This window comes from Asterias amurensis, chromosome 1 (genome assembly GCF_032118995.1).
Source record: "Asterias amurensis chromosome 1, ASM3211899v1".
Lineage (NCBI taxonomy): Eukaryota > Metazoa > Echinodermata > Asteroidea > Forcipulatida > Asteriidae > Asterias > Asterias amurensis.
The window spans coordinates 34,951,931-34,967,836 of NC_092648.1; the positions used below are offsets into that span (position 1 = coordinate 34,951,931).

Here is a 15,906-nt window from a genome sequence, read left to right on the forward strand (position 1 = left end):
TTTATGATAATAAGAAGCTTTAAGGAGTTTTTCTTTGCAGCACTATATCTCAAGAAGTGAACGGCCGAATTCAAAGTTTTTTTCAGTAATATACTCCTTAGGCATGATAGATTTGCATTGGGTAACCGTGACCCCGATTTGACCTCTACTTCCGGGTCAACCGGAAGTGGGACCATATCTCAAGAGTTACACAACCGATTTATTTTTTTTCTTCAGTTAAAGACTGCTTAGGCATTAAATTTTGTTGAGGAAAATTCGTGACCCCATTTTGACCTCTTCTTCCGGGTCAACCGGAAGTGGGACCATATCTCAAGAACTACACAACCTATTTTCAAACTTTTTTTCAGTTGTAGACTACTTAGATATTAAATATTAACTTTGAAAACTGTGACCTTGTGTTGACCTTTACTTCCGGGTCAACCGGAAGTGGGATCATTTCTCAAGAACTAAACAACCGATTTTCAAACTTTTCAGTTATAGATTCATTAGGCATTAAATATTAACTTTGAAAACCATGACCCCCATGTTGACCTTTTCTTCCGGGTCAACCGGAAGTGGGACCATATCTTAAGAACTACACAACCGATTTTCAATCTTTTTCAGTTTTAGACTCTTTAGGCATTCAAAATCGAACTTGATTTACCGTGACCCAGTACAGGTGTATTGACCTTTACTTCCCGGAAGTTGGATCATATCTCAAGAACTACACAACCGATTTTTTAACATTATTTAAATTTATTTCAAATAATGACCACGATGCCATGTTGACCTTAAATTCTAATTTTAAAGCTGATTTCGATTTAGTATGAGATAAAAGACAAGGTAATCACATTTCATAAAGCTGTTATGTATGGGTTTTGTTAAAGCATAGAATACTTTTCTTAACAAAACATTCTGGAACAGATTTGTGATTGTTCACAATCTCTAGTTATTATTATTATTTGTTTCCGTCAAAAGCCCATAGGTTTAACCAGGGCATTTTGTTATAGCCAAAAATCATACTTGGCTTAGTATAAAAGAGTCAGACCCTATATCATATTAAAGCTTAGGTCATGAAGTTTCAGTTAAATGTAATTTGCATAAATTAAGCAATTAATTAACTAAGTTATAACGACATGAATATTTAATTAGCCAATCTTTAGACTGCCATATCTCACAAACTATTCGTCCGATCGCAATTTTTTTTTCAATTTTGTACTTTTTGGGTACTGTATAACTATTCTATGGCCTTAGAATCCGGACGACGTCACCATGACGTCATGTATTGCACGTTTTGTGTCTGTGCACAAACACAATGGCTCTTCAAATGTCAACATTTAAATGGTCAAAAACTAAATAACTTCAGAAACATTTATCTGTTTGTGTTCTAAATTTGATATTTTGTGTCAAAAAATATACTGATTCTAAAAATAATGGTTTCCGTCCATTAAAACCAATCAAGGGACGTCTATCATTAACGAATAAATTAAAATCTTGCCGTCATGGGTACAACGTAGTACTGCTGGATGTAGTCACTAAACTGGGTGGTCGCTTTCATGTGGCTGTACACTTTCTCTATGGGTGGGTGCAATACAGTGTGGACCTGTTTGCATTGAGGACTTACTTGAGGGGAGTCTACGACGCTGTCCTGATGTTAGACCATTGTATTCTTTTTTTTTCTAACCGTGTTCTGGACATACTCCATTGGATTTGTACACAACCAATAGGCATACATTGGAATCCTACGATGGTTCAGGGTATTCGTTAAAACGAATGTACGTTCTAATAGTTTTTTTGTAAAAGGCATTGGATTGGGGTAAGTTACACACCATCGTGTACCTTATGAAATTTGTTAGTACGAAAAACACAATTTTAAAACTGTGACGTCATCACGTGATAATTTATGATAATTAGAAGCTTTAATGAGTTTTTCTTTGCAGCACTATATCTCAAGAAGTGAACGGCCGAATTCAAAGTTTTTTTCAGTAATATACTCCTTAGGCATGATAGATTTGCATTGGGTAACCGTGACCCCGATTTGACCTCTACTTCCGGGTCAACCGGAAGTGGGACCATATCTCAAGAGTTACACAACCGATTTACTTTTTTTCTTCAGTTAAAGACTGCTTAGGCATTAAATTTTGTTGAGGAAAATTCGTGACCCCATTTTGACCTCTTCTTCCGGGTCAACCGGAAGTGGGACCATATCTCAAGAACTACACAACCTATTTTCAAACTTTTTTTCAGTTGTAGACTACTAAGACATTAAATATTAACTTTGAAAACTGTGACCTTGTGTTGACCTTTATTCCCGGGTCAACCGGAAGTGGGATCATTTCTCAAGAACTATACAACCGATTTTCAAACTTTTCAGTTATAGACTCCTTAGGCATTAAACATTAACTTTGAAAACCATGACCCCCATGTTGACCTTTTCTTCCGGGTCAACCGGAAGTGGGACCATATCTTAAGAACTACACATCCGATTTTCAATCTTTTTCAGTTTTAAACTCTTTAGGCATTCAAAATCGAGCTTGATTTACCGTGACCCAGTACAGGTGTATTGACCTTTACTTCCCGGAAGTTGGATCATATCTCAAGAACTACGCAACCGATTTTTTAACATTAATTAAATTTATTTCAAATAATGACCACGATGCCATGTTGACCTTAAATTCTAATTTTAAAGCTCATTTCGATTCAGTATGAGATAAAAGACAAGGTAATCACATTTCATAAAGCGTTATGTATGGGTTTTGTTAAAGCATAGAATACTTTTATTAACAAAAAATTCTGGAACAGCTTTGTGATTGTTCACAATCTCTAGTTATTAGCTGTTCCGAACTTTAGTCGGAACAGCTATTGAAATCGTCAAGATTTTTATTTGTTATTATTATTATTATTTGTTTCCGTCAAAAGCCCATAGGTTTAACCAGGGCATTTTGTTAAAGCCAAAGATCATACTTGGCTTAGTATAAAAGAGTCAGACCCTATATCATATTAAAGCTTAGGTCTTGAAGTTTCAGTTAAATGTAATTTGCATAAATTAAATAATTAATTAACTAAGTTATAACGACATGAATATTTAATTAGCCAATCTTTAGACTGCCATATCTCACAAACTATACGTCCGATCGCAATTTTGTTTTCAATTTTGTACTTTTGGGGTACTGTATAACTATTCCATGGCCTTAAAATCCGGACGACGTCACCATGACGTCATGTATTGCACGTTTTGTGTCTGTGCACAAACACAATGGCTCTTCAAATGTCAACATTTAAATGGTCAAAAACTTAATAACTTCAAAAATATTTATCTGTTTGTTTCCTAAATTTGATATTTTGTGTCAAAAAATATACTGATTCTAAAAATAATGGTTTCCGTCCATTAAAACCAATCAAGGGACGTCTATCATTAACGAATAAATTAAAATCTTGCCGTCATGGGTACAACGTAGTACTTCTGGATGTAGTCACTTAACTGGGTGCAGTCGCTTTCAAGTGGCTGTACACTTTCTCTATGGGTGTTTCAGTGGACCTGTATGGAGAACGTTCAACATCTTGAGGATCATGCTTAGGGCTTTAAACCCCTATAACTCGAGTGAGAACCGATAGTGCACACGAGTTCAAGATGCAGAGAAATCACAGCGTTGAACTTTTGCTAAACGAAAGAGCCACCCATGACGAGGTATGCGACTTGGTAGAGACCACCCTGACCGATGATGTGCAGTGTGTACAGCAGGTGGCCGATAAGAAATGGGTCGTTACCACAAAGACCGCAGAAGGAACAGAGACACTAATGACAACGGAGCTGAAGATCGGGGAAAACACCGTACACACAGCACCTGCCGGCAAGAACTTGCATTACGTAACAGTAATGTACGCACCTTTTGAGATGAAAGACACCAGCGTCGCTGCCGTCATGTCCTCGTACGGAGAGGTTCACGCCATCCGTCGAGGACACTGGCAGCAACATCGGAATTGGGAAAACGGCAACCGGCACCTACGTATGGAGATAGACAGAAAGATACCATCGTACATCACGGTGAACGGGTTTCAACTGGTTGTCAAGTACACAGGACAGAAAGAAACGTGTAGAAAGTGCTCAGAAGAGGGGCACAAGGCCGCCACCTGCCCCAACATCAGGTGTAACTCATGCCAACAATATGGACACATGAGAAAGAACTGCCCGCAGCCATCCGATTGCACGAACTGCAAATCAACTGAACACACGACGCAACTATGCCCGCACACCTACGCTAACCGAGTCAAGAAGACACCATTACTTTCTGAACAATCTTCAGGGGAAGACGAAGAAGAAAAACAGACACAACCGGAACCGCCACAACCACCGAGACTCAAGAGAAAGAAACGACGTAACGAAAGGGAGAACAAACCTGACGCACCCTCCAGTACAAAAGAACCACTACAACCTCAGCCTGGACCTTCAAAACAACAAGAACAAACACAAGCAATGGACAGCACATACAGAGAAACCCGGGAACCAGTGAACTCCGACTCAATCAGCGGAGACGAAACGGACAACCCAGAGGAGAGAAAGAGACTGAAGAAATACTTCAAAAGACACATCCCCGCAGAATCATATCGAGAAGTCTGCACTTGGAGTAACATGGAAATGAAACGACGGATAAGCAGGTTAGGAGTATGGGATAACTACCAGTTATTCTATGAAATGGGCTGCAAAACCCCATGAACAATGAACTGTTGGTGATGGGATTCGACTGTCGAATTGAGAACTCATAATGGTGAAGGGAATGATTTTGATTAATGTTGTGAACTCACGAACAATGAACTTTTTGGTGAAGGGTTATTGACTACTGTTTTTAGTGCTTTCGATTAATTTTGTTGAATTGAGTTGTTTTCTGAAGAATGTTATGTTTACTGTTCGTTTTGTAGAATGTTAGGTTTACCCTAAGTTTCTAAAAAGTTTTCAGTGTTTATGTTTTTATTTACTTTGTACAAAGTTTCTGTAAATTACTGCATAAAATGTATGTATCATGGCCGTATGGCTTTATTCGGACGAATAAACCATTTTAAAAACTGCAATACAGTGTGGACCTGTTTGCATTGAGGACTTACTTGAGGGGAGTCTACGACGCTGTCCTGATGTTAGCCCATTGTATTCTTTTTTTTTTCTAACCGTGTTCTGGACATACTCCATTGGATTTGTACACAACCAATAGGCATATATTGGAATCCTACGATGGTTCAGGGTATTCGTTAAAACGAATGTAAGTTCTAATAGGTTTTTTGTAAAAGGCATTGGATTGGGGTAAGTTACACACCATCATGTACCTTATGAAATTTGTTAGTACGAAAAACACAATTTTAAAACTGTGACGTCACCACGTGATCATTTATGATAATTAGAAGCTTTAATGAGTTTTTCTTTGCAGCACTATATCTCAAGAAGTGAACGGCCGAATTCAAAGTTTTTTTCAGTAATATACTCCTTAGGCATGATAGATTTGCATTGGGTAACCGTGACCCCGATTTGACCTCTACTTCCGGGTCAACCGGAAGTGGGACCATATCTCAAGAGTTACACAACCGATTTACTTTTTTCTTCAGTTAAAGACTGCTTAGGCATTAAATTTTGTTGAGGAAAGTTCGTGACCCCATTTTGACCTCTTCTTCCGGGTAAACCGGAAGTGGGACCATATCTCAAGAACTACACAACCTATTTTCAAACTTTTTTCAGTTGTAGACTACTTAGACATTAAATATTAACTTTGAAAACTGTGACCTTGTGTTGACCTTTATTTCCGGGTCAACCGGAAGTGGGATCATTTCTCAAGAACTATACAACCGATTTTTTAACTTTTTCAGTTATAGACTTCTTAGGCATTAAATATTAACTTTGAAAACCATGACCCCCATGTTGACCTTTTCTTCCGGGTCAACCGGAAGTGGGACCATATCTTAAGAACTACACAAACGATTTTCAATTTTGTTTTGGTTATTTACTCCTTTGACATTGGAAATTCGCATTGGCTGGCCGTGACCCCATGTTGACCTTTATTTCCGGGTAAACCGGAAGTGGGACCATATCTTAAGAACTACACAACCGTTTTAGACTCCTTAGGCATCAAAAATAAAATTAGAACAACCGTGCCCCAAATTTAACCTGTACACAACCGATTTTCAAACTTTTTTTACAGTTACAGACTCCTTGGTCATTTTAGCACTTAATCCAAGCAAAATAACACGGAACAGCTGTGTGTTTGTTCACAAACACCTAATGTCCAGTTATTATTATTATTATTATTATTCTTTGTTTCTCCCTAAATCCCATAGCGTGTGTACACGTTTTTGTGGCAGCCTAATCTCCTAAACCATAATACGAAAGAGTGAGTTTATTATACCAAATTGAAGCTTAGAACATAAGCTTAATTCTTATCGTAAAAAATGCTAAAATTGTTAATAAAAAGCCTTAATTAAGCTTATGAATATTTAATTAGCAAACCAAGTTAACACCATATCTCAAAAAGTAGACCGCCGATCCTGAAACTTTTTTCAGCTATACACTAGTCAGGTCCTGTTAAGGTGATTTCTGACATAACATTTTGGACGACGTCACCATGACGTCATGTAATGCACGTTTTGTGTCTGTGCACAAACACAATGGCTCTTCAAATCTACACTTTGAACTGGTCAAAAACACAATAACTTCAAAATAATTTATCTGTTAGTTTCCTAAATATCATATTATGTGTAGAAAAATAGACTGATTCTAATAAGATTTGTTTCAGTCCATAAAAGCAATCAATGTTCGTCTATTAACTAATTAATCAATTAGAATCTTGGCGTCATGGGTACAACGTAGTACTTCATAAACTGGGTACAGTCACTTTCATTAGGATGTTTAAACTTGTCTATAGCTCTTGCAATACACTGCGGACCTGTATGGGTTGAGGCATCCCGGGGAGAGTCTAAGACGATGATGTCGTGATGTTGGCATCTTTTTATTTGTTTTTGAAAAATGTCAACTTGTAACTAATTAACGACATGACCCTCATTTGCATATTAAATTAGAAAATCTTTGCAGCACCATATCTCAAGAAGTACACAGCCGATTTTAAGAGTGTTTGTAACTAAAGACTCTTTGGGGATTGAAAATTAATTTTGAAAAACCGTGACCTCAAGTCGACCCCTACTTCCGGGTCGACCGGAAGTGGGACCATATCTCAAGAACTACACAACAGATTTTTAAACTTTTTTCAGTTATAAACTCCTTAGGCATAAAATATTACTTTTGACAAACCGTGACCTCAAGTTGATCTCTACTTCCAGGTCAACCGGAAGTGGGACCATATCTCAAGAAATATACAACCGATTTTCAAACTTGTTTTCAGTTATAGACTCCTTGGGCATTCAAGAGTAGTTTGAAACACATTTGACCCCATTTTGACCTTTACTTCCGGGTCAACCGGAAGTGGGCCCATATCTCAAGAAGTACAAAGCCAATGTTCAAACTTCAGTTATAGACTCTAAGGCAATAAATATTAACTTTGAAAAACGGTGACCCTATGTTGACCTCTACTTCTGGGTCAACCGGAAGTGGGACTATATATCAAGATCTTCACAACCGATTGTTTTAACTTTTTCAGTTATAGACTCCTTGGCATTTCAGATTAGTCTTTGGTAGCTGTGGGCCCATTTTGACCTTTACTTGCGGGTCAACCGGGAAGTGTGACCTAATATCAAGAGCTACACAACTTGTTTTAATTTTTTTTCAGTTATAGATTCCTTGGGCAATGAAGCACATAATCCAAGCAAAACATCACGGAACAGCTTCGTGTTTGTTCACAAACACTTAATGTCTAGTTTTAGTTGTTTGGCTCTATATTGCAAACTCTTTGAAAGTGTGGAAACCAAAGTTTGTGAAATCACCCCAGGTTATTAAACAAAATATCAGAAAAGAGCATAACATAATGCTTTAATGCTGCTTAAACGCCATGTTGATATCACATTGATTTCAAAAATTATGATAGCAGAAAACCAAGCGATGCGAGAGAATACAACTGAGAAAAAAAAAAGAGTTTGAAGTCGACTGTTATAACTGAAAAAAATTCGGCACATTTCTTGCAATGCTAATTATGACCCCTTTTTAGTGTTATTCATCAGGAGGAAGTTGACAATATGAAATAAGATAAATTTTGGCATTCTATATTTAAAAGAAACTGTTTCTGTATCCTGATATTTCCGAGAAACGATTGATTTAGCTTGATCGCATATACAGGGATATTTCTAATAAAAACTAAAGGCATGTCTTACTTGTGTCCACCCAAGAATCGGCTTGGCATAAATTCTTCTGGGTTTTCGAAATACTCCTTCTGTCTCGCCAGGTTCATAATGGAAACCTGGAGGAGTAAATGAAAATACGTGATAAAATAGTCTTTCATTTATGTCATTCAGTTTTAAAAACTTTTAAGGTGAGTAATGAGTGAATCAAGAAAAAGGAAAAAGGAAAAAGACAAAGGAAACTCATTTGTTGCCAAATATAAGCGCATTGCGTCGAGCCCTGGCGCGATTTCCTCGCAGGCGGCAACTGTGCCACGCTCGGCGGTAAATGTGTAGCCACGCACCGTGGCGATAACATTCCCGCTATACTACACTTAGTGACATTGACTCACAAAATGGCGCAACAAAAAAGTATGACGTCAGGTAAATGGGGTCATGCCCAGTATAGGCATTTGCGATGAATTCAACGAAAGTAAAATATGGGAGGGATGGATTAGAAAAATCAAAAAGTGAACAATTAAATAACTCACCATGATGTGTGTATTAGCAGGGATTTTAATACCGTTCCAGACCACGTCTTTCGGTGTCACCCTCCCCACAGATGGCACAGGGGAATGGAAACGTAAAGTTTCCTTCAATACCTTTTTCAACCAATTGGGAAAACACAAATGGATTAAAAGGCAGTTAAAATGCTGCATACTTCAACTTTAATTTCCCGTAAATGAAACCAATAAATCACTTCATCAATTAAGCATTTTGCAAAGAGCCATTTAGAGGTCATTGCTTACGACACCACACAGACACATTTTTTAGGGAATACATGTACTCGATAAATAAGGTTTGTGTTAACATCATGTGTGTATCTACTTGCTATAGGTAGATTATGTTTTTTTTGCGCGGAGTAGACTTTTTTCGGAAATCAGGAGACTTCTCAGTTCTGAAAAGAACTGTCCTGCTTGTAGGAAATCAGCCGTGACTACTTCTTAATTGCTTTAGTGGATAGAGGGTTGTTAAACCCACTACAGCGAATGAGTTCTTAATGGTCACAACAATTTGACTAGCTTGCTCTATGCTCTAGTCATCGTCAGGAGACATTTTTTGTTTTTAAATCACGTAAGAGATTGTGAATTTCTTTGACCTCCCTTAACCTTCAATAGCAGCTACAATACCATGGTGGCAAATGTTTTGACTGATGGCTCAGAGGCACCCGGAAGCTGAATGGGGACCTTTTCGTTGCCAGACTTACACTAGCCTCGATCAAGACTGTCGAATCGTGCCGCACCGGACCGGGGCACACTACGCCAACAGCCTTGAGTCAAGGCTAGACTTACACGGTCTGTTTTGAAAGGAGCACTCACTCATTACTTTGTACATTATTCAATATACCTTAAACTGATACAAACTTACAGCGGTTGTGTATTTCAGTTTGGATAGGTCTTCAAAGCTGACATATCCATCATCGCCAAGCACTGCATCAACTTCAGTCTTCATCCTTATAACAAAATATTTAAACAAAGGTCGATTTCACAAAGAGTTAGGACTAGTCTTATCTCGAGTTAGGGCGAAAGATTAATCTTAAGGTCTGCATGCTACAGTGCAGGGTTGGAACTCGTCCTAAATAAGTCCTAAGATTAGTCTTAAGTTAGGAAGAGTTTTGTGAAATCGACGGCAGGGGAAAAAAAGTAGAGTTAACCACAGGACAGCGAGTGTGTAACTGGTGTGACAGCCTAACATTTTAAAGGCCAATTTGCCTATCCCAAACTTTTATTTTGGTTTATTTACTTATTAAATATAAAAAAAAAAAATTAAAACATTAACGAAGTTAAATACCAGACTTTGCCCTGTTGTTTAATGGCATAAAAAAAGTAAAAGAAAAACACACACACAACAAACAAAACCCACAAAGAAAACTATCCAAACAACCTAAAACAGACAAGAACACAAAAACCCTCAAACAAATACCCAACCATAAAAAATATAAAAAATAAAAACAAGTTAACCTGGCTTATAAAACGACAATACACCCCAAAAAATTAATCACAAGATAAGTGACTTACTTATGCATTATTTCTGGATGTCTCAAAAGCTCCAGCAATGTAGATGCCATAAGACACGCTGTCGTCTCTTGACCTATAAAAATAAAAGCGGCAGCAACTTACAAAAACACTCCTGAATGTGGTTTACTTATTCATGAAAAATAAGAAATAATTGTACGGAAAGATTGCACTTGTATTGAAGAAGAGAAAACGACATTAGTAACCAACTCAATAATTCCCTATAACAATCAAATCTGTCGCATGAATGTTGACTGGCATTCGATTTAAAAATATTCAACTCAAGAACTGCACTGTTTTCTGTCTTTAGTTTCTTAAAGGGGGGGTACCTTCGGTAATTTCACCAACAAAATACTGAACACAAAAACTCAGTATAAGAGCTATGGAGAGCTGTTGATACTAAAAAACATTTTTAGGATCGTCACCCTTTGAAGTAATGTAGTCTTATAGAGAGAGATGTTTTTTATGATTTGAGTCTGGGAAAGGCTTCAAGCATGAGAAAGGGTTCAGGCATTTTGTGCATAATTTATGTTAGGATACACCAAGTGGGGAAACTGGTCTTGGACAACTACCATTCGTACACATTGGCTTTAAAGTGCAGACATGACATTAAAGGAACACGTTGCCTTGGATCGGACGAGTTGGTCATTAAAAAGCGTTTGAAACCGTTTGTTATGAAATGCATATGGTTGGAACGATGTTTTAAAAGTAGAATATAATGATCCACACAAGTATCTCTCAAAATTGCACGGTTTTCTTTTTACGTCGCGAACTATCACGGTCGGCCATTTATGGGAGTCAAAATTTTGACTGCCATAATTGGCCGACCGTGATATTGGACGAGGTAAAAAGAAAACCACGCAATTTCGAGGCATATTTGTGTGGATCATTGTATTCTACTTTTACATCATCTTTCTAACCATATGCATTTTATAATAAACGGTCACAAAACGCTTTTCAAAGACCAACTCGACCAAGGCAACGTGTTCCTTTAAGACTTAAACTGTGTGAGAAAAAAGGCTGGACGTCCGCATATACCCAGTAAAAATATCTACCGGGCAATCTCGGTGGTCTAGTTGGTGAAACAATGCTCTAAAATTGCAAAGGTCACTGGTTCGAACCCCAACGAGTAATATGCCTGTGCTTCCCCCTCCCCCCCCAAAAAAAAAGCTTCGGAAAATACCTACGTATACAGTGCTATTACACATCAGTGTATTATGGGTAAAACTAAAATAAATATTCTTTATCCCTGATTCAAATTTCCATCTAATAAAAAAATATCTTGCCTGCCATGAAAAATGTCACAAAATGATCGATCATCAACTCCAGGTCATTGCTGTCACTATCTGGCGCTGCAGACTGCAGAATATGACTGAGGATGTTGTTGTCCAGTTTCTCGCCTCGTTTAAGCGCTTCCATCTGGCCCATAATGCACTGTCGTCCCATCTCCCGCATTCTCTTGGCAGCAGCTCTCCCCTCTCTTCGTAATTTAATATGGTCTCTAAAAGGACTTAGCTGAAATACAAATTAAATCACAGACTATAAATAAATTGGTCATACACAATACAAACATTAGCCTTGCTCAAGGCAGTCGAATTAATCATTTCGAAAAAAGACCGCCGCTGTATAAAAACCCACCCGTATTCACTGTGCGTAAAACCCACCCGTATTCACTGTGCGTAACATCGCACGACACGATGCCCCCGTACACTATCCGCATGCGGAGGCCGTCAGGCCGACAGCCTTGTAGGATCTGTGTTGAAGCCACTGACCTCATTACTATAATAAGCGAAGAGTTCCCACGGTCAGCTCATTACCATAATGCCCGCGAAAGACGAGACATGTTTACCTCACACACCACCACCACGGACGCATGATAGGGTCCAAAGGTCGTGATAAGGGAAGTGCGTGATTGGACGTCAAAATGAATAATTCATTTGCCTCACATCCTGTGTTGTCTGATAGGTCTGACGAACGATATACATATTCATGAGCTGCATACTAGCATATCCTAGAGCCCCCCAATTTCGTCCACTTTTGGAATTTTTTCAATACAACACATTAAAACGGGAAGATACAGACCCGACAAAGCTGTCGGCCTGACGGCCTCCGCATGCGGTTAGTGGTGTACGAGTGCGATGACTTGTGTGAACAGTATTCGTGCGATGTGACAGTGTGTATACGGGTGGGTCATTCGGTGTGATCGCACACACCATGCACAGGGTATACGGCGGGTGGGTTTACAGCTGCGTCTTTTCGGAGCGAATAATGCGACTGCCTTGAGCAAGGCTATACAAACATCCTCAATACAAACTTCCCCATTTATATGAAAGCCAAGCTGGTTGAGGAGACAAGGACTCTCAGAAAGTAAAACTTAAATGTCATGTCAAGTAATTAACCACAAGCAAACTTTATTTACTATTCTAGCCAATAAGTTATCACCCAACGGAGAGAAGACAACGAAGGAAGTTTCATCTTGAAAATATGCCAGTTTTAGACTACAAGGCACTTCTTGACCGGAAGTAGAGGTCACACAATGTCACTTACACAATAAAAAACAAATACCTATATTAATGTAATATCCACAAAAAGCAACCCAATGTCTATTGTCGTTGGTTCGATGCTGATTTTCAAGGATTTAAAATTATTAACGTTTAGAAACCTAATGTATTAAATATCTTTACACAGGATACACAAATCATCACCAGAGCTGTATTACGTTATGGTCCCGTGTCAGTAAAAAAAAAAGAAGGAAAACACAAACAGACAGAGTTAAAAGATTTTACATAAAATAAAAAAAAACCCAGAAGAACAACATGAGGATTAAAATATACTTACAAATTGATTTGTTTATACATATTGTTATAACTACCAATAGACGATGCATTTTGGGCCTCAGTAAGTAACTTATTCCATATTCCATATAGCAGCGCCAGAATAATTGAAAGGTTGCTTAAAACATTCCATGTTAGGCTTATGGGGAGAACAACTTTTAAGTTGTTTTAAGTTGTTCTCCCTAAAAAAGTTGCCTTGGATCGGTCGAGTTTGTCTTTGAAAAGCGTTCTTTAACTGTTTCTAAAACAGAATGCATATGGATAGAAAGATGTTGCAGAAGTAAAGTACAATGTCGACTTACACGGTCGGCCATTTATGGGAGTCAAATTTTTGACCAACTCGTCCAACTTTTTATAGAACAACTTCAATCTTCAATGGTGGAATCCTTAGTCAGCTACCTATAGCTATACTGGGATGGTGCAGAAGTGACGTCACAGGCAAAGTGCATAAAAAATAAGGTGAAGTTAAGGTGTCGACAAGACAAAAAGACTGATAACAAAAGACGATAACTTAGGGTGCGTAAAAACTGACGGATGATTTAGAGGAGATGTGAGCCCACTGGTAGCCTCATCCCTCTAATAGCTGGTAGGGCAGTTTCCTTGAACTCGTTCGATCCAAGGCATGGCAACGTGTTCCTTTAAGAGAATCAGCATTTCTAGTATTGAACCCATGTCTATCAAAGTACATCTCAATATTATTACAAAGTCTAATTTGCAGACAATGGACGCTGAGAAGAAGTAGGAAAAAGAAGCAGGCCTATACACCAAATATAAATTTACGTACAAAAAACAAGAGGCGTTCGACTCGACGCTTTGCTATGAACACGATAAACACTTTCCGACCTACCGACCTTATATTAAAATGGCATATAACCGGAAACATGTTTAATTTGCCTAATAGGCAGCAAGTCTTGCTTAAAGGCACTGGACACTATCGGTAATTGCTCGGAATAACTGTTAGCATAAAAATGTACTTGTTAATGAGAAATGGAGAGCTGTTGATAGTACAAAACATTGTGAGAAACGGCTCCCTCTGAATTAACGTAGTTTAGAAAGAGAAGTAATTTCTCACCCTAATATGACAAGTTTTCAGGCCTAAAACCTATTTAGGCACAATATTGGGTCTTTGACATTTACCAAAATGTGCTCTTAACGGATATTAAAAGTGACATAAAATAAAAACAACAACCCAGCTATATCAAGAGGTAAACTTACCCAAATTAGTGGATTTCGGAGTAGTAATACACCACCATTCAACAGAAATTGAATATCTGTGCAGAATGAAGATTTTTCATCAGAAAATACATTCATATCCTTTCCGAAAGCAACCTACAGAAGAATAACACAGGAAAATATAAACATAGTTTAAAATAGACAGAAATCTTATGTGTAATTTCAACTATTGGTTGGGATATGGTGGGAATTTAGGGTTCATTTTGTGCTCACATACTTTACTGGTAGTTTGTATATGGTAAAACAATAAAATAATCATCTGACTTTTGAATGAACAAACAAATTGATTTCCTTAATAAATCAAATATAAATATATATAAACAATCAGATAATGCTTGTCTTCAATCAGTAAAAATCGTTATAATGATTTATTTGAAGGAACACAGTTGTTATAAATGGAACTGAATAAATGTAAGAACGAATGTGTTTGTATTGAACATGAACAAGAACATGTTTTTAACACAGATACCACAAAACGTTTGAAATCTAAAGAGAGACTTCAAGGTCAAGTTCAGTTTTGAGTCCTCATGAAAGTTTAGGAAAAAGTCTTTAAAGTCATCTGGAAGTGGTATTTTTTCAAAGTAAAGCTTTTGTCATTAAGATATGTGTTTTGATGAGTGGAATGTGAATAAACAGTTAACCAAGGTTCTTAAAAATTAGTTATCATTTTATTTACAAATTTAAGAGTAGGCCCCGGCCCGAGAGGGCGCTGTTCGTGACGTCAATCGAGGCGCGATATTTGAAGAGAACATGTGTCGTTTGGCCCCGTACACTACTTCTGGGTACCTGATCGGTATGATGCATACGAACGACGGTCACGAGTAGACTGCACGCGCTACGACTGCTGTGCGGACGGTCCACTCGGATTGCCCTGCACGGTGAATCGCAAGCTAAAAACATGCCCTCAAAGTTCTAACTTACCCGAATTTTTCACGTTTGGCATATGCTCCTATATGTTTGTCACGTCTTTCAGGTACCTTCTATGATTTCCCACTAGCTGGAAAAGTTGTTGGGATGGCGTCAGGTTTTAGAATAAGTTTGTCAAATGTTTGGTGTATTCCGGATTCTAAGCACGACGGCTCGAATTGTTCGCTGCACAGCGCTGAAAAAGACGTCGGACCGGACCACTTTTGCTCTTGTGGGTCTGCACAACCGCCTATAGTTGGGATCTAGGAAACACATGCAACCTGACCCCATCTTAGTTGTTTTGCTGCACTCCAGCAGCAATACACCTGGTCGGCATTGCCGGAAAAATGCAATAAAAAACTTTTTTCGAAACGTACAAACTCACGACTTGGACCGTACATGCACGTGTGTTCACTCTACGCGTTGAAGGCAAAGTCTGCCTCGATTGACGTCACAAAAGGGGTAGGCGGAGTCAGCCCCCAAACAACTTTATCTATTTTTTAACATAAAAATCGTGACAAACAATTACTAAAACAATGGTTTTATTGTTCATAGGCATATACATGTACTCTTATGTATATATTTCCAGGTGACTTTAACAATTTGCCAAATAAAAATAGTTAAGAGGTCTGCAA

At 38.1% G+C, this 15,906-nt stretch overlaps 1 protein-coding gene across 1 annotated transcript in view; it reads right to left on the minus strand.

Annotated features, from left to right (window-relative positions):
* LOC139938138 (cholesterol 24-hydroxylase-like) overlaps positions 1 to 15,906 on the minus strand; it is a 59,786-nt gene that overhangs the window by 10,818 nt on the left and 33,062 nt on the right. Inside the window, exons 6-11 of the mRNA XM_071933523.1 lie at positions 14,348 to 14,461; positions 11,585 to 11,813; positions 10,302 to 10,374; positions 9,652 to 9,736; positions 8,775 to 8,885; positions 8,278 to 8,363 (exon numbers count right to left, since the gene is read on the minus strand). Of these exons, the coding sequence (XP_071789624.1) occupies positions 8,278 to 8,363; positions 8,775 to 8,885; positions 9,652 to 9,736; positions 10,302 to 10,374; positions 11,585 to 11,813; positions 14,348 to 14,461 (698 nt within the window). The remainder of the gene's footprint in view (positions 1 to 8,277; positions 8,364 to 8,774; positions 8,886 to 9,651; positions 9,737 to 10,301; positions 10,375 to 11,584; positions 11,814 to 14,347; positions 14,462 to 15,906) is intronic.